Below are 21,043 nucleotides of genomic sequence, written 5' to 3'. Positions count from 1 at the left end.
TAAGTGTATATAAATATAGACATATATATACTTTCGTTCGACAGTGTAATACTCACAAATGCGCATATCGTAAAAGTCATTCTTTCCTATCCGCGTTTGATAAAGTAAGAGAAGTTCATATCAACATTGGCAAGAATCTCACGATCATGGCGGACCCATTGAGCTTGCTAAGGCAATATAATGTTAATAAAAAAGAGATAATCGAACGTGAAAATCAAATAATCTTTGGAGAGTTCTCTTGGCCAAAAAATGTGAAAACTAATTATTTAACTTATGGGTAAGTGCTTACTAATTTCTTAGAAAATTAATCGCAACAACTGTAATCTCGAACTTTCTTTCCACCATTGGACAATTTTCTGCATGATCTCTTTACTACCGATTACATTACTATACATTTTGCGAAAAGATTGTCAGTATCTTCAAAGATTGATGAATTAATATTTCAATTTTCAAAACTAAGAAGAAAAATCATTTTTTGTACTTTTTATTTTTGTAATGTCTTCCATTATGCGTTTTGTTTTTTTTTGGTTATACAAATCAAAAAAACATACCGCTAACGTATCATCTTTTATTCTATTTTTTAAATTGATGTTGCTACCAATGTACTGTTTTATCTTACGTACAGAAATATTAGAATTAGAAAATTAGAATATTTAACAAATAGGATAAATACAAAATGTAATTTTCCATAGATCTGGCAAAGAAGGAACGCCAAAGGAATACTATACCCTTGAGTGCCTCTTGTTTTTACTCAAACATGTACAACTTACACATCCTGTGTATGTGCGGCAAGCGGCTGCAGAGAATATACCAGTGGTACGAAGGCCTGATAGAAAAGATTTATTGGCATATCTCAATGGTGAAACTGCTACATCAGCCGCCATAGACAAATCTGCTCCTTTGGAAATTCCTACTCAAGTTAAAAGGACAGCTGAAGATGGATTGGAAAGTGGTTCCTCTAAAAAGCCGCGTTTTGAAGAGACTCATGTCCAGAAAGTTAAAGAGCAACTTGCTGCCAGGCTGGATGCCCCAAAGGAAGCTTCCGTCACAGTGGATAACATTAAGTCCCTTTCTGAGGCAATGTCTGTTGAAAAGATTGCAGCTATCAAGGCTAAACGTCTAGCTAAAAAACGTACCACAATTAAAGAAAACGATGATATTGGAATGGGATCTGATTTGCGTGTTATACTGATGGATGTTGATGATACGAAAGACATAGTTTCTAGAGAAAGACAATGGAGAACACGCGCAACTATTTTACAGAGTAGCGGGAAAATATTTGCGAAGAATATATTCGCAATTCTTCAGAGTATTAAAGCCCGTGAAGAGGGTAGACAGAAGGGTCCTGCTGCACCAACACCTATAGTTACCCCACGCTCCACACCCATGCGTCCGTTACCGCAGCCAGCTGTTTACAATCGTTACGATCAGGAAAGGTTTATCAGACAAAAAGAAGAGACAGAAGGATTCAAAATCGACACTATGGGTACTTATCACGGCATGACTCTGAAGTCTGTGACAGAAGGCACTAATCCAGCTGTTAGAAAACCGCCAAGTAATCCTTCCACGACTCCTAGTTCTGGCTTGCTACCGACTTCCGCTGCTAAACTTACACCGCAGCAAGCAGCGCAGAATAAGCGTCCTAGCAGAACTCCTATTATCATCATTCCAAGTGCAAATACATCACTGATCACGATGTATAACTCGAAAGATATACTACAGGATCTGAAATACGTCAGTAACGAAGAAAAACGAGCACAAGGCAGTAAACGAGAGAACGAGGTCCTTCTGCAACGAAGAAAGGAAGGCGGGCTCACGGTACCATACAGGGTAGTAGATAATCCACAAAAACTTACAAATGCAGACTGGGAAAGGGTCGTGGCGGTATTTGTAATGGGTCCAGCTTGGCAATTCAAGGGTTGGCCTTTCGATGGTAATCCTGTTGAAATTTTTTCAAAAAGTAAGTTTTCTTCCTTTGCTATATGAATAATATGATATTCATTAGTACGAGGGCAGATTTTAATTTGGTTTATTTTTATTTTTATAGTTTGTGCATTTCATTTAAAATACGACGAAATGAGGCTAGATGCAAATGTGGCACGTTGGGCGGTAACGGTGATAGAACTAAGCAGAACAAAAAGACATTTGGATCGGGCAGCATTAATGGTATTCTGGGAACATCTTGACAAGTATGTATCTATTCATAGAACCTTCAAATACGCATATAATACTCCAATTACTTTACCTGGTATCTTTTCATTACAGACATATGATTAAAAACAAGCCACATCTTCGATTTTAAACTTGATCCTGTTCAAGATCACGGTTATCGTTAACATGGGTGCACGATTTTCGCTACCTTACACACTGAGACATTGTATATATTACTGAGCAAATTAACATGTACATACTTATATACAGACATATGAATATTCGAAAAATGCGAAAATTTGTCACGTGTGTACCCATTTGAAGAGTTCCACTATGAGAGCTTGGCAATAAATTAAGACTAATCCCCGTATGTTCACCCGAAATGAACATATATTCGAACTGGGATATACATGAGAAACAATTCACACGCGTAACGTTGTTAATCTTTCGATTCGATTTTACATAGTATTCTGGATTGTAAGATTAATATTCTCATGTAACATTCACGTAATGAAGTCCTCACTATGGTATTGGTTACTCTAGTATAAACTGATGTGCCTATTATTAAGCGAGCAACAACAAGCATTATTCTTAAATATATAGAACATAAAGAAGAAGAACATGTTTCGTATATCCATACATGTACCAAAAACGAAGCAACACGAACGACTGAAGAAGAAAGGAAGAGAGAGAAGAAAAGAAGATGTTCACGTACATCATGTGAAATGTATATTACAGAACCAAATAAAGAATAACTAGTATATATCGCTCGTGTATCTCAGTGTTTGTCTTTTCCTTCCGCTTACTGTTTCAGAGTGTAAATGAAAGAAAAATCCAAGAGAATTATTAGTTCTCAACACGACGTCAAGTTCCTTGTAATTCGCTGCACGACGAATCGAGGAATTCCCTGCGGGGTTCACCTCAATGTTTCGCCTCCCTAAAAAGCGGGGCCAAAGTAAATCGCTTCTGGCCATCGACAGTTTCTCTAGGATATCCGTACTGTTTATACAGACAATTGAATCTTCCTAACTCGATTACTGGCATCTTATTAGGTTAGCAGTTACGCGATAGCCGCCGCGAGAAACTTTCAAACCAGTTCCCGAAGAAATACCTAAAAAAATATCTCCTTTATAGGGACTCCTGTTCTCGGTGCTACGTGTTGTAAATAACATATAAATAGGCGAGCTATTTACGTTGGAGGGTAAGTTTGAGAGCACTTTAAACTCTTGTTTACATTTAAGTACCTTTGTAGCAAATTAAATAATAAAAAAGTCAACAATTAAAAAATAATAAATAAAATATTTTTTAATAAACTAAATTATTACAAAATGCAATTATATAAAATAGAGAACAGATGCTTTTCTACTACAAAATAACGATTTTGAAAAGTGACTTCAAAATTTTCACAATAAACGTCAATGATACATGTTAAACATATAATTAAGAAAATTAACTATTTAAAGACTATTGGTATATACAAATTAAACCAAGGTGATCACTTAAAAAAAACTTTAAAAAACATCACGAACTACTGTAACAGATTGTATTTCACGCTTCACGATCAAAGGTCAATCGGTAGAGAGACGAGTATGCCATTGGGACAAGCGATGCATGCTAGAAACACGCTTCGCTTGATCCGGCTGGTCACACTGAACTTTGAAGATTAAGGTCTGCCGATCACGGAAATTCCCCTACCCTGATAGCAACACCATAGGCCACGCGAACGCTCGTTAAGTTCACGTGGAGTTTCACACACGATAAGCTGATAATATTTTCAAATCCGTAATTAATCAGCCTTATCAACAGCGAGCACACGATGTTCTAAGATCTAGAAATCTGCATCAGAGTTATAAATCATTAAATCCGTTTGAAATACAATTTTGGCTATGTGAATTGTCGTGTTTTCTCATTCGAATGGTATCTAAACAAGCTCTTTAATTAAAATAAACGAAATCAATCTATCTAATCAAATAAAAATTCTCCAGTTGCTTAGGGAAATTTGTAACTGCACTGAGTGCAATTAGGTTGCACGCAGGGGATACCCGGCAATACTGGTGGTAAATGAAGAAAACCAGGCCTCGGTGAAAGATGATCCGTAACCTGAGCATACATATGATCTCTCAGCTGTTGCTGTACGCCAGAATTGAAGTAATTGTTATACTGAACATTTAGAGCTACTCCCTCTTGCTCGTGTTGTCCGCTGTTCTTTATGGGTAACGTGTTGCAAGCTGTCGTATCTGCTATATTTTTGGGAAACTGATCGGGAACGATGTTCAACAAACAGTAACCATCTCCGTAGAAGTTCCTGGACAGACTAGAATATATTGGAGCCAACATCGTGCCTGCAATATGTTCGTTACTCCTGGTCTCGTTGATGGTTTGAGGTGGTCGAAACGCTGATGCGTAGGTGGTCGAATTGATCCCGAAACTTTCACTGGCAAAGTACTCGATGGCTTTCAGGAGGTCTTGGCCGCATCTTTGCAACACCAATTGTAGTACCGAGAGCTTCGTGTTGGGAAAAAGTCGAGCTAATGTTTCCACTGAAGTCTGCGACACGCTGCTCTCTTTTGTTTCCTCTGAATTGTTCACGTTGAATACCAGGCTCTTGTACTTTGGCGGGTTCTCGTTGATCGCCTAAAAAGCATATCGACCAGTCAGATATTCAATATTTTTGCTATTGTTGATATTACATCGATCAATCATGCAGGCTGTTGCCTAAAAAATGACAATAGCGCTTCAAGTATCGGTACTTGTCTCAAGTCTTTGTTTGGGTGCTCCAAACTTGTTAAAATGATATAGATATATTTAAATTAAGTTACTAAATGTTTACTAGGACGCGGATACTTATGCAAATCCATATTTTTATGAATATAATTAAAAAAATGGAACTTATATTATACGCATCTTTCTACAAATGCATCAAAATCTGCCGTCTAATGATTACATACTGATGAATCCTGACACTGGTTGTTCAGAGAATTGTCTTTCCTCGGATCTTCAATATGTAAGCCCTCTTTAGGAGGAGGATCTTCTTCTTTGTTAGTGTCTACGACTGACTTTGGTTCGGTTACTGCCATGCCAAATATTTTCCCTGGAGGAAGTCGATTGAATCTCTGTCCAGTCGCTACTTTAGCCATTTTTAGGGCAATAGCGTCCTCAGCTGCCTGTTGCCTCTTAAGGGCGACCTTTAAATCATATCATAGATGAAATTAATTTCTGTGAATGAAGAACAGAAATTCAGATATTGGCACGTGGCAATGAAAAATGAAGTCAGATCGGATCATGACTCTGAGCTTAATTTATAAATGGACCCGCCGCTTAGCCGATACTGCATATGTGTTTTCTTAACGGCCAATGTCAATAGAGATACATATGGGACCATTTGGCACGTGTTATTCCCGGCCGGACCACCCACTATATTGTTTCACATCGTCAGGATTGTTGAGGAAGTCTGACAGAGTCCCTCTTTTAGATTTTACGCTTCTTCCAAAAAGAATACGATTTTACCAAGAATATTCATTCCGAAAGTCCTAAATCAATAATTATCAGATTGCTGGTGTTTATGTATTTACGATAAATTTAATATACAAAATGCACATTGTACGCAGAAGTACAATGGTGTTCTAGTAATCATGGTTCAACTGTTTGCAATCGGCAAGGGGCGATTCTATGTAAAAGGATAAGTAAAAAATATAGAATAACATTTTTTCATACGATGAACATAACATTTTTAAGGAAATGGAATCTGCAGTCTAATAATTAATTTTTTCAGAAAGAATTTATTACAAATTGACTCTAATAACAAGTTACGCTACAATTTCTAACACTTCCATCATTGTTGATGTATACTGTGAGACTGAACATTTGATCCAACTATGCTACTGACTGCAATTATTGAATTTCTCACCCCATAGCGAAATATTGAGCAGTAATAGACATTTAATATTGTTGCCTACTTATTGATTTTGGACATTAAATCATTCATATAATAATTGAGCAGCTTTTTGGAAGAAGGTACAGAAGATCACAAGATAAAACGACGAATCAAACAAATAGCATTGGAAATGAATAGCCTTACTTCCAGTTTTTGATTTCATAATTACGATCCTTGAAGAATTTTTCTCTCTCTATATTCACAAAATAAAGAACAATTTTACGAAAAATATATAGCATAGATCTGTAGGTTCTTTTTTCACAACGCTACATGCAATAATATTTCCAATAGAAAACGAAAGTATATTTCTCTTAGGGAGAAAAAATGGAATTTCAGTAGCAGTGTAAATGTCGTTTACAATCCTCATATTTTTCAAACGTTGTGTTATAGTAGAATCATTAACGCGAGAGAAATCAAACAAATTAGCCGGCCGATTGGTGGAAGCTAAGCAAGCTCGATTCAGAGGCGAACATTTTCCGTGTTTCACGCAAGTTTGTTTGAGAAACTGGCGGCAACGTTTCCATCGAGCGGATCGAGAGGATGGATGAAGTATCGAGTGTCATAATGCCTATGCAAACAGAAATGAAACGCAACACCGAGCGTTAATGGATTTAATTCCTCTTCTCCCCCGTCGTTTGATCGACTCTCTTTCTTCTACCAGAGGAACAGGAGATCGAGTGGCACAAGTGCAATAGAAACTGAATATCACTTTGTCATTAGTTCCCCCTGACCACCTCTTTTTTTTTCAAAAGTCAAGAACTTTTAACAATATTCCGCTCGTATGGAAAATGACGAAGGGCACTGATTGGTTTCATTAAATATCGAAGGTGACGAAGTTGACCTTTTTTTCTCCATTTCCATCTACTCGCAGAGGAACACGAGATGCTTCATTAATTATCGCCGATATGTCAAAAAGTTATTATACATCAGCCACAGTGGACGTACGCAATTTTATTATTTTATATAAACACGGTGTTCGTTAGGTGTCTTCGTGAATAATGATAAATCCTCGAAATCATAACAAATAATAAAAATAAAATTAGTCGAATAAGATATTTGAATCGAAATTGGTAGAAAATGAAAAGAACTCTTACCTGAGCAGCCATTACTCTTTGCCTCTCAGCAATCAGAGAACACTTTGGACAAAGACACTCTCTGTAACGACATTCTCTTTTGTGTCCCCTCAACCAAGAAATCAAGCCATGGTTTCTACACCGAGCACACTTTGGTCTCCTCTGCTTCAGCTCACCTTCTTCCTCCTCGTTCTCCTCTTTACCTTTACTCTTTCCACGCAACATAGTCTTTTGATCACTCACTAATATCCACAGATTTAATCATTTTGAGTCATCCAACAGTAAACGAAACAATAGAAAGTATAAATAAAAGTAAAACTTTGTTAACACTACAAAGAAGTAATTACTAGACTGCAGAGTTTTACGCACTTATGCTAAATTAAAGACGCAGAAATGCGTGCAATGTACAAAAATATATAGAATATACAAAGTACGATACTTGTCACAATTTTTAAGACGCAAAACTATTTAATAATTTAATTTAGAAAAATTAAAATTTTCACTTATATGAATCTTCGTTTGGAAAAATCTGCAATCTAGCAATTAACGAAACAATTTATTATCCCTTTTCCATACTAACACCGTAACAAGATATTAATTTCGTGCGACGATGAAGATACAAATTTGATTATGCGAATAAACAGCGAGAGGAACGAATAAATTGCTAACTATCTGGCGTCTCAGGGCGATTGTTGATAGACGACTGAGTGGCCAGCCGGCTGAAAGAAATCACTCTCTAATCTTCTGCAACATTTGGATGTTTCCGTGGTGGCGCGCGATTGGCTCCGCACCGTGTACACGTTGCCTATCTCTACAGCGATTCCAGCATCCCTCCGGAGGAGCAACAAGACAAACATCCACCGGACCACCCTTTCTTCACGATTGGCCCGCCGATGTTTGTTCTCTTCCGCCACTCCTACCCGGTCACTGAGAGTCTCTGCGATTTTACGGATCTGCTGACACTTGTCGATCAGGGATAGTAACGAAATGTCTCATTCTTCATAGCGAATATGCCCACTGGCTTTTATACAAAGGTGTCTCAACGAGGTTCAACTAATTTGACAATTTTTGTGATACTTCTAGTTATGGATATACAGTACGTTCACTGAAAATCCTTAAATAAACCTTCTTCCTTGTTTTAATACTTTGTATAGTACATATTTCTCTATCACGTTTGTCGCCACGAATCATTCAATGATGTGGAATTTTTCTTAGAAAGAGATGTTTGTTACATTGTAACAATGTTGTCAACGTGTTACATTCATATCCATTAAAGTGGGGAATTTTGTACAAGAAAGAAACTATTCCTTTTTTGAGACTGAAAGAAAGTAAAAAATGATTTAACAGTAGAATGACAGTGGTACGAATTTCTTTCTCATCGCTAGCATATATGTACGTCATAACCATTATAATACATCGAGGAATGAATTTTCTATTAAACAGAAGAAGCTAAGCTTGAACAAGTCGATTAGTCTGATGAGACGTTTCAAGGTTCGATGTAGTATAGTGTTAGAAGTCGATGTATCTGACGTAAACATTGAAATACACAACAGTTTTTATAATCCGATGTATGTCATTCCCGTTGTAGATTAACTTTGTCCCTGATGTACACACAGTGGTTACAACGCATATTGGCATACTATTTTTTTATTATAGCATTTACATACTAATTAATTCAAGTTGCAATTAATTCTTGTAGTAGTATTCTTGTATGACTGCAAAGATTTGATACGATGAAAATGAAACGTAGAATCTGGAAAAGAGACACTTCATTGGAAAATGAGGGTATGTGTCAATACTTTATGTAGCTACCGTAATAAGCACTTGACAGTAAATCATTTGGTAATATGAAATCTCGATTAGAAGATATTTAAATGTATTCTATTGATGTCCATTAAAATAGAAAATTTTCTATCAGCAGAGAGAGTTATTTTTATTATGAAACTGAAAGAAAATAGAGCAAAGTATTATTGAATGGGCTGAATAAAATATATGAAAAATAGCAGTGTATTGAATAAAGGTGACCAAGATTGGAAGTCTGCACTAAACTGAAGAACCTTATAACCAAAAATTATTTCTGCTTTGAAACTGAAAAAAAAACGAATACAAGATAATATTGTTGAATGATGAAATAAAATATATAAAACAGAAAAAAGAATATGATACTTATATTTTGAATGGAGATAGTCCAGGACTGGAAGTGGAGTGATTGGTTGTAGAGAACAAGCTTGTTGCCAAGAATTAAGATTGTATAATTCGCAGGTTTTATAATATTTTTTTCATTTTCTTCACGAGTACAGATTCGTAGCCGGTTAAACAGTTCTGGAGTATGGATAATAATAATAAACGAACCATCGCAACAATAAATCGATCATTATCGATATTGGTAATGTTATTAATTATTTTTTTTTTTCATCTCTTCTTCGTTTCGCTAAATATTTAAAACGTTCTTCGTGCCTTCCTAAAGACGCACACCCGCGAGTATACTGTGGAACGCGTAGCAATGATATGTGATTCCTTCGTTTCCGTCGATTTACGACCGATCAAAGGTGGGAGTTAACCAAATTTGAATAATCCCTTAAAACACTCACGGATCTTTTATTTAATTTGCACGATCAGATATAGTTGGTTCTCCTTTTTGATTGTTATACTTTCTTCTCTGTTTCTATTTTATCTTTCATAACATTTTCTGCTTCAACCTGAGTTATATGGATATGGTAGATCACTGATATGATTATTTGTTGATATGGTAAAACTTCGTTGATTTTTATTTCACGATATCGATCACAGACTTACTTTTTCTCTAACACCCATTGTCCCCTTCTCCTCCCCCACCTTCGATTCAACCGCATATTTTTATCGCCAGTTCCTTAAAACTCATTTTAAACGCTTCTCTTCTTTTTACACTGAAATTTCTGCAGGAAGCTAGGTGGACAAGCGTTAGCTTTGTTTCCTCATCATGGTCGTTATACACATATCATTTATGGTTCCTTCTCCTCTCCTTTCTTTCGTAAAGTAATGAGAAGATACGGATATTATCGAGAGAATGCATGTTTTTAAAATCGATCATCACTTAACAACAAGCTTAAGCCTAAGTAAATTTCCCATAAATAACGACAACGTATTCTTTGGAATTTTTAGCACGAACGACCCTGTATCCTTCTCTCTCACTCTCTCTCTCTCTCTCTCTCTCTCTCTCTCTCTCTCTCGCTCTCTCTTCAAATACCTAATCGTAGAACTTATTATTCGAAGACAATCTTCTTCTCAGTATTGTTTTTTAGTTTCACGACGATTATTCGATTTATTTTAAGTGACAGTCGATTTGACACATCGACGACGCTCTATAATAAAGTTCACTGGAATTAAATCTATGGAGAGAACGACGAAGAAAAATCGAATAGAAGATTTCTATCCTGAGCTGGACTCGAGCCAGAGTTCATTCGCGTACGAAGGCAAGCACTAGACCACTGCGCCATTATAGAAGACTCGTAGTGAAATAGTTAATTACTTATAGTACACTATCTAGATTTTTACATCTTTAAGTAAATATATCTGTAATATAATAGACGATTTGTATTCTCATTAATATTGCACCTATTTGGATATTGCATCGTCCATATTTTCTATTTCTTATAGAAAAATTGAATCAAGCGTTCTAATCACTCTGAAACTTATTAGTTTCTCTTACAGTAATTATATCTATGAATTTCTATAGTAAATGCTTCTGATAGAAACGTTGCCTATTTTTTTAACGTTTTAATCTACCCAATGCCGTCTTTTTAAGTATAGCATTTTTGTTTCAATTTTTGTCTTCGAATAACAGCCACGATCAGATTATTGGAAATATCGTACACAGGTACATTCGTGGACACACAATAAAAAATAAAGCGTAATATCGTAAGAGATCCATCGTGTTCTGTTATGTTTCGTGGTCGTGCGTGCCTTGGCAATTATAATATGATAAAAAATTGATGCTCTCGATGTATGCGTGTACTCTGGCGCGTATAAATATTTCAAAATTGAGCGGGCGATCTACCGCGCACGCGCGACGGACGCGCGCGCTCTTTGAACAAGGACGAAGTAATGCGACTTCACTGAAACAAATTTTCGCTTCGGCGTAACGTATTCTTATCGCGAGGAAGCTTCCAAAATTAATCCTTTGAAAATCACGATTCAATGTACGTATATAAGACGAAGCACAATTATACAATGTTCTCGACGAATGCTAAAAATCGAACACCAACATCTGTAAAAAGGATCGCCTGATTTCGCAGATAGAAAATCGTCAAAAATCGCGGTTAGAGATTTTCCAACGTGATTAACAAAGGATTAAATCAGAAGTTATATTTGCGAATTGTTTGCAAAACCGTGAAAACAATAGAAATCGACCTACGATCACGCAGAAAAAGCTCACAATTTATACAAATCACACCGATTGGCCCCGAAAAAATCATAGAATACGATATATCGATTTCTAATTCGCATGTGTATGTGTGTGTTTTCCTCGTTTTCCCCTCCCTTCCTTCCCTTAACTTGCCACCCTTCTTCTCGTCTCTCAGCATGTTGAGGGTCGATTTCATAAGGTCAGATTCGCCTTTGACTAGACTCTTTTTAACCTTGCATCTAAATATAACATACAGATATGTATGTATATACAGATTCATGCATAGATACGCGAGAGCATCAGGCCGCCAAGAAATTAATGCAATACTGACCATAACATTGTGACAAACCTTTTCAACCTTACAATAATTTCAAGAAAACAATTTCGATGTGCGTAACTTTTCTAGTCACTAAAAGGTATATAGGTAAATGAACCTTTTTATATGTATCAGTTGCTAATAAATTGCAGATTTATATACGGTCATGCAAAATTTGAAATAACGTATAAATAAATATATAAAATATTCAAAGAATAGTACTTGCTATAATACTCATTAAGTAAAAAAATTCAATAACTAGAATTTGCATAAATATCCACAATTCATTTGTTAAATTAGATTTAAACGACAATATGGGGTTTAAAAAACGATGAATCGACATGAAACCGGCCCTCATTCCTTAACTGGTGTACGCACGTACCTGATTGTATGCTCACGGTTACAATACAGGATATGTGTGTTCCTTTCGTGAAACAACCGCCCAGTGATTCGCGATTCGACAATAATAATAATGATCATGGTAATGTCATTGATCGTTTGTCTATCGTAATATCAATGGAACAACGTATTTTGTCCCGTTAACGCGTTAGACAGAATTACAGCGTTTGTTTCTTAAAACTATCGGTACGATGATTGAACGCTGGCACGAGTAGACAAAACGACGACCACGTATAAAATGGCTGGAACCATAATTCGTTGATGTTCGCTGGAAACAAGCAGTCACTCTACCGACCAAATTAGAGACTAATTTATCATCCACTCGTGCCTCCATTGCGTTTCTTAAATGAAAGGAAGCTTCGGCTCCCACAGATACAGAGACGTCATCGAATAATAGTTAAATACAAAGGAAACTATAGTAATCGATCGCTCCAACAAAGATGAGCTGGACAGTCAGGGCAAATTTTTCAAGCTGATAACACTCGTAATGTCTACTTTTGAAGAAATTGGCAAAAATTCCAAAAGATTGTTTTAAGACATTCTCCTTCGCCCTCTCTATTTGTTTATCAATGATAGCAATAGTAATACTAGAGGACAGAGATATCATAGCGAAAAAGTTTGCCCAAACTTGGCCCAGGAACCTCGGTTGCAACAATAAACGCGAGTAGCAAGATGAACGAAACTCGAGTTGAGGAACAAACGAGCCCTTTGCGGCGAGTCCCTTTAATTAGCGTCTCCTCGCAAACACTAATAGCCTACGTCTGTGCGTACGACATACAGGAGGAAAACACTAAAATTTGGGTCAACACGGGAAACGCATGGTGCCTAATGACTCTGTGTGTGTTTGTGCGTGTTAGTACACGTATGTAAGCCTTTCTGTGTGTTGTCCGTGTACGTGTAAGTGTGTGTAAGTACATGTAATTGTATCAACCAACGTGTGTCGAGTAATAAATCCTAATTAGCATCGTTACAAAAACCTTACAACTATTCAACAAAAACCAATCTCGTAACAACTTTTTATCTAATTTTTTTCGTTTCTCGTTCGCATGTGTTTCGCCCCTATGCTCCATCTCCGGATGGAGAAAACTTGTATGCGATACTAGTCCCAGAAATTGATCATCGCGTTAGTAGTCTCGGACAGCGGTCTTGGAAGATTTTCATGAAAGAGCGTTGATTCTGTGTTGGATCGTCGAACCTGTTCGGTATACATCTCATCGTACATTAATACATATATATCAACAAACGTGGTCGAAACTATAAGCTTTGTACTGACTGCTCTTTCAAGGAAAATCCACGTTGTTCCGTTGGGTACGAAAAGGACGATCGCTTTTTGTCAGATCGGTTACTTGGTCTAGATCGGTTCTATGCCGGTCAGAACGATCGTGTCCCTTCCATATTGTAAGCTCGGGATAATCGAGCTGATGGTCAGAATGTATAATGATCCATTAACGAGCCGACTGGTACAGAATGAAAAACGCGTCGTTGGTCTCGTGAAACCTAGAAGACGGACCGAGTTACGTCGCTCTGTATCAAAATTAAAAAATCTATCAATAGTATAGTAATACAGTTTGGTTTAGAAAGAGACTACAAAGCGGCCCTAATGCTCTGAATCGACCGTCGTAACAATCGGCACGTTATTATCCCTCTTACCGACGCACAACCTCACAATCTATCCGATCTCATCGTTGGAGGACCCACAAACGTCCTGGAGAATTATTTATCTGCGCAAGAATAAGCTTCTTAATGAAAAAAGAGCATTAGATACACCCTGTACGACACGTAGTCTCACGGATATCTATCGTCCCTTTCGTTCGCGCAAAATCTAATCTATTCTAACTACTGGTCGTGTCGAGACTACCGTGGCCGATGCCACGCCGGGTCGAGAAATCGCCGACTGATTCTGTTACTTTTGTCCTTCGAATAACTTCTTCTTTTTCCTTCTTTTCCTTCTTCCTTCTGGTCGTCCTCGTACACGATGCACCGTGACTTCTTTCCATTATAGCTGCTCTAATTCTGCTAGGTTACATTACGCAGCATTTTTCCTTTAGACTGATCGCATTGTTGCTTTGTACAGGCTGCAACGATACAGATCTGTTCTTCTCGAGCATCAGCAGGTCCCGAAATAATGCATTTACGTTGTGATTCGTCTTGGCGGATGTTTCCAGAAAACCACAGCCCCAGTTCGCGGCTTCTGCTGCTCCTTCGCTCATCGATACCTCGCGCACCGATGGACTCTCGTCGCATTTGTTCCCAACCTGTTAAATAATGAGAATCAAGTAGAAATATCAAATTATATTGTTATTCTTTTTGTGAAGAATTTATAGAAAGATTGCTTTAAATATGAAAGATGAGAAGAAACGAGGAATGTCCATTTTTAGTGATTTTCCACTTTATAATACATTTTGTTTCTGACAACTGGGACTAGAGAACTATCGAATTACAATGGTTATAATGTCCAAAATGTCTCCATAAAACAGCGTTAAAGATTTAGTGTACTGGTTTCATTCAGTTGTTTGTTCCACTCTGCACTGGAACAAAACAAGGATAAAAATAATTAATGTTTTATTACTCATTTTTTACGATGTCTAAGGTATAAACTTCGTTTTATGAACAATACAGTTAAATTCATTAAATGTTCTTCCTCTCGTGAACTAAAATATTAATTTTCTCGATAAAACTATTTTATGGCAATCCTTGTTTTCTCCTACTCTTCAAGTTATATTTATTCTTTAACATTCCTCGCTTTCTCACTTTAATCTTCATATTATACATCATCATTTTGCTAGAAAAATATCACAACTGGAAAACGAGACAACCAAAAGAATAGGCCTTACCAGCATTATAGGTATCTGTGATACGTCCTGTCCCTTAAGCTCCCTAATAATAGCCCAGATCGGTCGTAGTTCCTCGAGGCTTTGCCGTGAGCACACCGAGTACACCAGGATGAAGGCATGACCTTTGCTTATGGAGAGCCGTTGCATCGCGGGAAACTGATGAGACCCCGTTGTGTCCGTAATTTGAAGCGTGCATATGTTTTTATTGCAGCTTATCACCTGAAATATTCGTAGCATAATCGTCCCATTTTCGCCCGTTTGAATATCTCTGTTAGTTCGCCACGCTTCTCGTCGCAAACACAGCACGGGTCTCAACAGTTCCACCAACGAAGCTTTCTTATACTTTCTTTTTTCTCGTTCCGAAACTTCTTCGATAGTTTCAACGAGCTTGAAACTGACATTGCATCAATCGATTAGGGAATAATTTAAATCTACTTACGATCGCGATCGATGATCGCTTAATCGATGTTAGAAATTGAGCAAACGATCAATTGAACGGGATCGTCGATAATTTGAATTATCCACTAATCGATCGATCGCGCAATCCCAATCGCAACGCGATCCATAATATTCGTTATTAATGTCGATAAGGAAAAGCCTTCATTAATATGTATATATATCACTCATCTACTGCAACAATGACATAACACAAAAATTACGATTTTAGAAAAAACTCAGTTTGAATGTATCGAATCGTTGTAACTTTGTTAAGACCATATCTCTATGGTTAAAATATGACGTTAAAATTCATTGAATGAGCGATATATCGATAACCACTAGATATCGATATACGATAATATAAAAAATGCATCGATTGAAAATTAATATCATTCATATCTTAAAAGATTCAGAACAGGAAGCATCGTTAATTATGAAATAATAGAGGGTTGATTTAAAAGTTAAACGTATTCAAATGGTATTCGAATCGTATCTCTAACCTAACCCTATTATCTCGTTTTCTGGCGAGTTATATAACAATGTCGAGAGAACAATGGATTTGAAATGCAAATAAAAACAGAGGTAGAAAACGTTGTTCGGTCGAGGAGATCGATTGTTTAATCGCAGCTCGATTCCATGTGAATCTCGTGATTACAGAACGAGATAATGGTTAGGAGATGAACGATTAGAACAATGATCTTGCATCATGTATGAATCATCGGTGAAGCATCAGCGATTTACGTCACGACGGTCCCTGTTACTTATCTGATCGGGAAAATCTATTACCTCTGTTTCATATACGACATACCTCTACTACTTGCATCGCCTGTCCGATCCAATTCTATACTACTTCCCCGGTTAATTATCAAACGTGCGATAGTCTCGATATACGAGATCGTGAAATCGATTTAAATGATAAGAAATGCATTAACGTAGTATCTAGGCTGTTTCGATATTGAAACACACGGAAATTGAACTGACCAACTCTATCGAAACTTACAGGTACATATCCTTGTACAACATGGTAGGCCTGCAACATTTGCTCTAATACGATTTGAAAATTGAGGAAATTCTGCACGCAACATAGTAGGCAATGAGAATTTTTAAGTGCAAGTAGTATAATTCGATATTCATTATTCGAGCAAATGTGCAAGAATTTTGGAATACATACGGAAATTTTTAATTCATTTCTAGGAAAGTAGCAATTTGGAGCTTTTCTGATGAAAAATCGATGACATTTTTTTACAACAAACGTAAATGGAAATCGTACATAAATCAACGAAAATCAGAAGATGAGGATATTTTGCCAGAAAGGAAATTGCCCTCGCTTACGTAATATACGTAATACGTAATTCTCTTAATTGTAGATTGTTTCAATAAAGATATTTCTCTTAGTTATAAACAGAGAATAATATACTTTTGTTAATTTTCATTCAGATTCGCTAAGATTGGAATGTAACTGTACCGTGTTATACGAGGATACCTGTATTCCGTCTTTGAAACCTTAAATGCAAATATAATATTGAGAACGTATATTGAAGTATGTATATAAATGTATATCGTCTTTAAAACGTTCAATGCAAATGTATATAAATGTATATCGACAAAAATTTGTTGAAATTGATCAATTTTGCTTCTGATTAACTTAATTAAATAAATAAATCATCTGTTAAAAAAGATACTAAAATATTTTGCACACTAGATCGCTTTTGAAAGTATGGAAAGTAAAATTTATATATTCCATCTCTAAAAAGTTAAATAGTAATCTAAATACATACTGATAAAATTAAAACATTCTTTAAAAATTTGCTGGAATTGATCAACTTCGCTTCTAACTGACTTAATTAAATAGATAAATGAATTATCTAATTATACAGACAATCAAATTTTCATATACTATATCGGTTTTGGAAGTATGAAAAATAAAATTCGCGCGCAATTGAATCTAATCGATATCTAGATCAACCCCGCGGCTATATTATGAATAAGCTACGGATTTTTATGTATTCACACAGGAAATTTAAAATTGCACAAATGTAAAAAATGCACATAATATGAAAAAATATACAAAGTACGCATACAAATTATAACAAATTATAATTATAAGATCCAGTGGACGAAAGAAATTTCTACTTAGATTTCATTTATTCAATTTATAACCTATATTTATATAACCTATAAACCTATATTTAATACAACATATTACATTTCTTGGTGTATGAAATTTATCTTAATTTAATGATTCTTAGAAAATTGTAAGTCACCGATGACCCCCGTGGCAACTATCACGCTGATTTATAAAAATATCAATTTGCATAAAAATCCGCAATCCATAATTTTCAAATTCGATTTCCTACGAAAACGGAGCATCGCGTAAGAAAATTGTATTCTATATTTCCAATTTATTTTTTCGTGTAGAACCAATCCCTTGCCGATTTTACCATGATTACCGGGACACCATGTATAAAGTATACTAATCCACGCATCCTTCTTAGGCTTACCTGTCTGTACGTATCCTCGATAGTGGGTATATAGGACTCACGAAAGGTTCCTTTCACGAAACGCAGCACGAGAGAGCTTTTGCCGACACCGCCTGCCCCAAACACCACCACGCGATAGTCGTTGCTCTGCTCCGGCATCCTGACATCTGCCGTCCCGATGATGTTAACCCCCGCCAGTCGGGGTCCGTCCGTGATCCCGTTTAAATCTGTCTGTCGCACACGACGTACAAAAGCGAAATTGACTCACACGCCCACGGCTTTTTGCGTAAAGGTTGCAGCAACCCTCCGCCACCCTAGAATCTCTCCTTCCCTCTTTTTACGCCTCTGCCGGTTGCTGTTTACATTGACCAATGTATGTACTCTCTTTATTCGACTCCCACGAGTGCGATGACGTTTAACGACTGGCTGATTTAACTACAAAGCGAACCACTTTGAGCATCGATCAAATTATATATGGATTGTAACACTACTGTATCTCCAATTATCATCGAATGATTGAATCACAAGTTGAAAGCTTAATGAATAAAGTCAACGTGTAGTCATCAAGCTACTGCTCCACGTGCTATCTTTTTCGTCTGCAATTTTCCAATAGATTGTATAATTTTTTAATAGAACTCTTTTCTTTTTTTTTTAGCGATATTAGAATGCTCGATTGACTGATTACTCGGCGAGAAAAACGACGGCCCGATATAAATGCCACTTGAAAATCCTCTTACGACCCGTAATCATCCCTCTATATGTGTATATATTCAACAAGTGATGTTTGAGACTCGAGTCTCTTGTCAACGTTATCAAACAACGTTTTCACTTCGGAGGCTCAATGGTAATATCGACGACGATTTAAGAAACGTGTGAATCGGGTTTCAATACCAATCACTCTTGAGATCATCTAGAAAGAACGAAATAAAAAATAATCAGTACAAACAGCAGAGAGGTATCCGAGAACCCTGGAGCGAGATATTCTTGACCAATTACTGAACCACGACCACGGTTAAACGTCGACGCGTCACGAGTCGCATTAGACGATAAGATCACGATCGCATTGACCCGGTGATGCGGAGGGTCTGCAGATAATAAAGTGTCTGGTGAACCTTGTGGGCCAGACGATACCGCCGTGCGCTCTCTTTTCGTCGAACAAGTCACTTTGACTTCCAGGAAACCGATATAGTTCCTGAAGAAGACGTTTCACTGAAGAAGACGTTCCCGTGTGCACTTGCTTGCCTCTTCTTCCTAATTCAAAAATCAGTAATGAACTTCACAGACTGGAGGTCGAGCTCCGTTAAGGTTCAAAGGAATCCTCTGCCCACCGAAACAGTCAACGTGCTAGACCAAGGAGCCTTCTAGGAGCCGGGACGATAATAACTGGCCTGGCCAAGGATACTCATCCAGTGTCGATGTCCTGGCAAAGCGGGTCACCTGTCCAACGTCCAAGTACCTTAACCACGGCAGTTAATTAGCAAATGATCGATCGACGGGTGTTGCGCTCGATTTTCACCGGCCACGGGATCAGCATATTCTCAGCACTCTCTCTTTCTATGTCCGGCTACTCGCTGCCGTGAACTTTCACGATCTCGATGGAAAACGAAGCGCACGCCCTCCGCACCGGGGCTCACCCCACTCCGCACAGCCGAACGTGTGTATGTGCGTCAGGTACGTGCGCACTACGCCGAAAGTGCCGTGGAAAATCAATAGCGCGTCCGTGTGCCGGTGCACACGCACGTGCACCGTCAACTGTGCGTGATTTCCAGTCCCACCTACCTTGCTTTTGCAGGACTCTGCTTGCAACTCAACTCCTGTTCTGTTCTCTCATGCAGTTCTGGTTAATTGATTATGTAGAAGGATGATCAGAGTGACTAGCTTGGTGACATACTGCTATGGTTTCCTAAAATGCTGATGTAGACATAATTGTGAAAGGATTCGACAGGAAGTGTTTAGTCTGAAAGCAAGGATATTGTAAAGAGACCATAGACACGAGTACACTTGTATATCAGTTTTTATGTTATGATTATTCTAATCCTAATACATGTAACTTATATAATATTAGTAAAAGAAAGTAATACATGGTTTGAAACTCGACGAAGAACTTGGTGAAGTTCCTCTCTTTCCCTGTGTAGCACAGCCATAGAGTTTTTATAAACATATTACAGATTAAAAGACTTGAAATTTCAAGATTCCTTTAATAAAGGATTCTTTATGATGATATCGCTGCCTTCATTTTCTATCGACTCGTACGTCCACTTGCGATTATTCCTAGTAAAAGAACTGTACTTAGTGCTAGCTTGTGAAAGTTAGTCCAGTTATCCAGCACTCTTTTATGCCAAACCTGCATTCGTGGCTACACTTTGGCGAAGAACATTTGATGCAAGGAAGATGACATCCTGTGCAATTCATATTTAAACAGTCGCACAAATCATCTCCTGTTTGGATATATATGCCATTTTCGTTGTATAAAGCGTGTCTTTTGTTGCCTTGGTATAGTCGTCTATGAAGCTTTCGTTTCTCCCTTTCACTGTGTTCTGGATCGAAATTTCGCAGGAATTTTTTCGTCACGCTGTCTACTCCTTTTTGACGTGATCCTCGAGTTCTCTGCAACAGCATAGGTTATAAAGATGTGATAAAATTAGAATACATATTAATCCATTAACTTACTCGTTGAGTAGGTGGAGTAGATTCTACCAACGGGTGTGAAGGTGTTTCACTAGAATTCGAGTTTCCTGAATCCATATCTCACATTTGAATTTCAATAAAATATAATTGCAGCAATACTTAGTAAGTTTTGATCTACATAACCTCTACCATACAGATTATGTTTCTGAAAACTTAATTTGAAGATTATATAAAAGCATAAATATTTATACTTATGAAAAATGCATGATGTAATTAAAAAATTGTTCGCCTTTTCTGTAATCAATTCTTTCGTGTTTTAGTAGCGATTAATAAAAATAAGCTATAACTTATTGTAATACCAACTTTCCCGCTGAATTAGTGATATCTGTTGAAATTACGAGAAAAT

The 21,043-nt window shown here is 37.1% G+C and overlaps 4 protein-coding genes and 1 long non-coding RNA gene across 5 annotated transcripts; 2 read left to right on the top strand and 3 right to left on the bottom strand.

The window, feature by feature from the left end:
- The first annotated feature begins 7 nt into the window (after positions 1 to 7).
- Positions 8 to 3,469, top strand: LOC132914813 (parafibromin). Its single transcript, XM_060974228.1, has 4 exons — positions 8 to 277; positions 693 to 1,960; positions 2,048 to 2,189; positions 2,266 to 3,469. The coding sequence occupies exons 1-4, from the start codon at positions 147 to 149 to the stop codon at positions 2,300 to 2,302; spliced, it is 1,578 nt and encodes a 525-aa protein (XP_060830211.1). The 5' UTR covers positions 8 to 146; the 3' UTR covers positions 2,303 to 3,469.
- Positions 3,470 to 3,658: 189 nt separating this feature from the next.
- LOC132914814 (doublesex- and mab-3-related transcription factor A2-like) lies at positions 3,659 to 8,751 on the bottom strand. The gene is made up of 4 exons (XM_060974230.1): positions 7,739 to 8,751; positions 7,180 to 7,400; positions 5,100 to 5,336; positions 3,659 to 4,785 (listed from the first exon to the last, which is right to left on the bottom strand). Exons 2-4 carry the CDS (start codon positions 7,381 to 7,383, stop codon positions 4,141 to 4,143), a joined length of 1,086 nt encoding a protein of 361 aa, XP_060830213.1. The 5' UTR covers positions 7,384 to 7,400; positions 7,739 to 8,751; the 3' UTR covers positions 3,659 to 4,140.
- An 806-nt stretch (positions 8,752 to 9,557) lies between these two features.
- LOC132914653 (GTP-binding protein Di-Ras2) lies at positions 9,558 to 19,625 on the bottom strand. The gene is made up of 5 exons (XM_060973952.1): positions 19,338 to 19,625; positions 19,122 to 19,253; positions 18,031 to 18,240; positions 15,092 to 15,310; positions 9,558 to 14,512 (listed from the first exon to the last, which is right to left on the bottom strand). Exons 3-5 carry the CDS (start codon positions 18,166 to 18,168, stop codon positions 14,279 to 14,281), a joined length of 591 nt encoding a protein of 196 aa, XP_060829935.1. The 5' UTR covers positions 18,169 to 18,240; positions 19,122 to 19,253; positions 19,338 to 19,625; the 3' UTR covers positions 9,558 to 14,278.
- LOC132914655 (uncharacterized) lies at positions 15,627 to 17,426 on the top strand. The gene is made up of 2 exons (XR_009659637.1): positions 15,627 to 16,111; positions 16,532 to 17,426. It is a non-coding gene; the product is annotated as an uncharacterized LOC132914655 (long non-coding RNA).
- Positions 19,626 to 20,005: 380 nt separating the features above from the next.
- On the bottom strand, positions 20,006 to 21,002 carry LOC132914654 (ARL14 effector protein). Its single transcript, XM_060973953.1, has 3 exons — positions 20,680 to 21,002; positions 20,354 to 20,616; positions 20,006 to 20,280 (listed from the first exon to the last, which is right to left on the bottom strand). Exons 1-3 carry the CDS (start codon positions 20,752 to 20,754, stop codon positions 20,196 to 20,198), a joined length of 423 nt encoding a protein of 140 aa, XP_060829936.1. The 5' UTR covers positions 20,755 to 21,002; the 3' UTR covers positions 20,006 to 20,195.
- Between the last annotated feature and the right edge of the window lie 41 nt (positions 21,003 to 21,043).

The sequence above is a fragment of the Bombus pascuorum genome, chromosome 15, assembly GCF_905332965.1.
Source record: "Bombus pascuorum chromosome 15, iyBomPasc1.1, whole genome shotgun sequence".
Taxonomy (NCBI): domain Eukaryota; kingdom Metazoa; phylum Arthropoda; class Insecta; order Hymenoptera; family Apidae; genus Bombus; species Bombus pascuorum.
The sequence above is the reverse complement of the archived record's forward strand: the minus strand, read 5'-3'. Positions and strand labels throughout refer to the sequence as shown.

Bases quoted from the DNA above. Each gene is read 5' to 3' on its own strand.
- LOC132914813 (XM_060974228.1), top strand. From the start codon at position 147: ATGGCGGACCCATTGAGCTTGCTAAGGCAATATAATGTTAATAAAAAA. The intron at 278-692 runs GTAAGTGCTTAC...AATTTTCCATAG, and splicing joins ACTAATTATTTAACTTATGG to ATCTGGCAAAGAAGGAACGC. The intron at 1,961-2,047 runs GTAAGTTTTCTT...TTATTTTTATAG, and splicing joins TGTTGAAATTTTTTCAAAAA to TTTGTGCATTTCATTTAAAA.
- LOC132914814 (XM_060974230.1), bottom strand. From the start codon at position 7,383: ATGTTGCGTGGAAAGAGTAAAGGTAAAGAGGAGAACGAGGAGGAAGAA. The intron at 5,337-7,179 runs GTAAGAGTTCTT...TATGATTTAAAG, and splicing joins AAAGAGTAATGGCTGCTCAG to GTCGCCCTTAAGAGGCAACA. The intron at 4,786-5,099 runs GTATGTAATCAT...TATGCTTTTTAG, and splicing joins ACCAGTGTCAGGATTCATCA to GCGATCAACGAGAACCCGCC.
- LOC132914653 (XM_060973952.1), bottom strand. From the start codon at position 18,168: ATGCCGGAGCAGAGCAACGACTATCGCGTGGTGGTGTTTGGGGCAGGC. The intron at 15,311-18,030 runs GTAAGCCTAAGA...CGAATATTTCAG, and splicing joins TCGAGGATACGTACAGACAG to GTGATAAGCTGCAATAAAAA. The intron at 14,513-15,091 runs GTAAGGCCTATT...ATTATTTAACAG, and splicing joins CACAGATACCTATAATGCTG to GTTGGGAACAAATGCGACGA.
- LOC132914654 (XM_060973953.1), bottom strand. From the start codon at position 20,754: ATGGATTCAGGAAACTCGAATTCTAGTGAAACACCTTCACACCCGTTG. The intron at 20,617-20,679 runs GTAAGTTAATGG...ATGCTGTTGCAG, and splicing joins CTACTCCACCTACTCAACGA to AGAACTCGAGGATCACGTCA. The intron at 20,281-20,353 runs GTTTGGCATAAA...TTCTTTTACTAG, and splicing joins AAGTGTAGCCACGAATGCAG to GAATAATCGCAAGTGGACGT.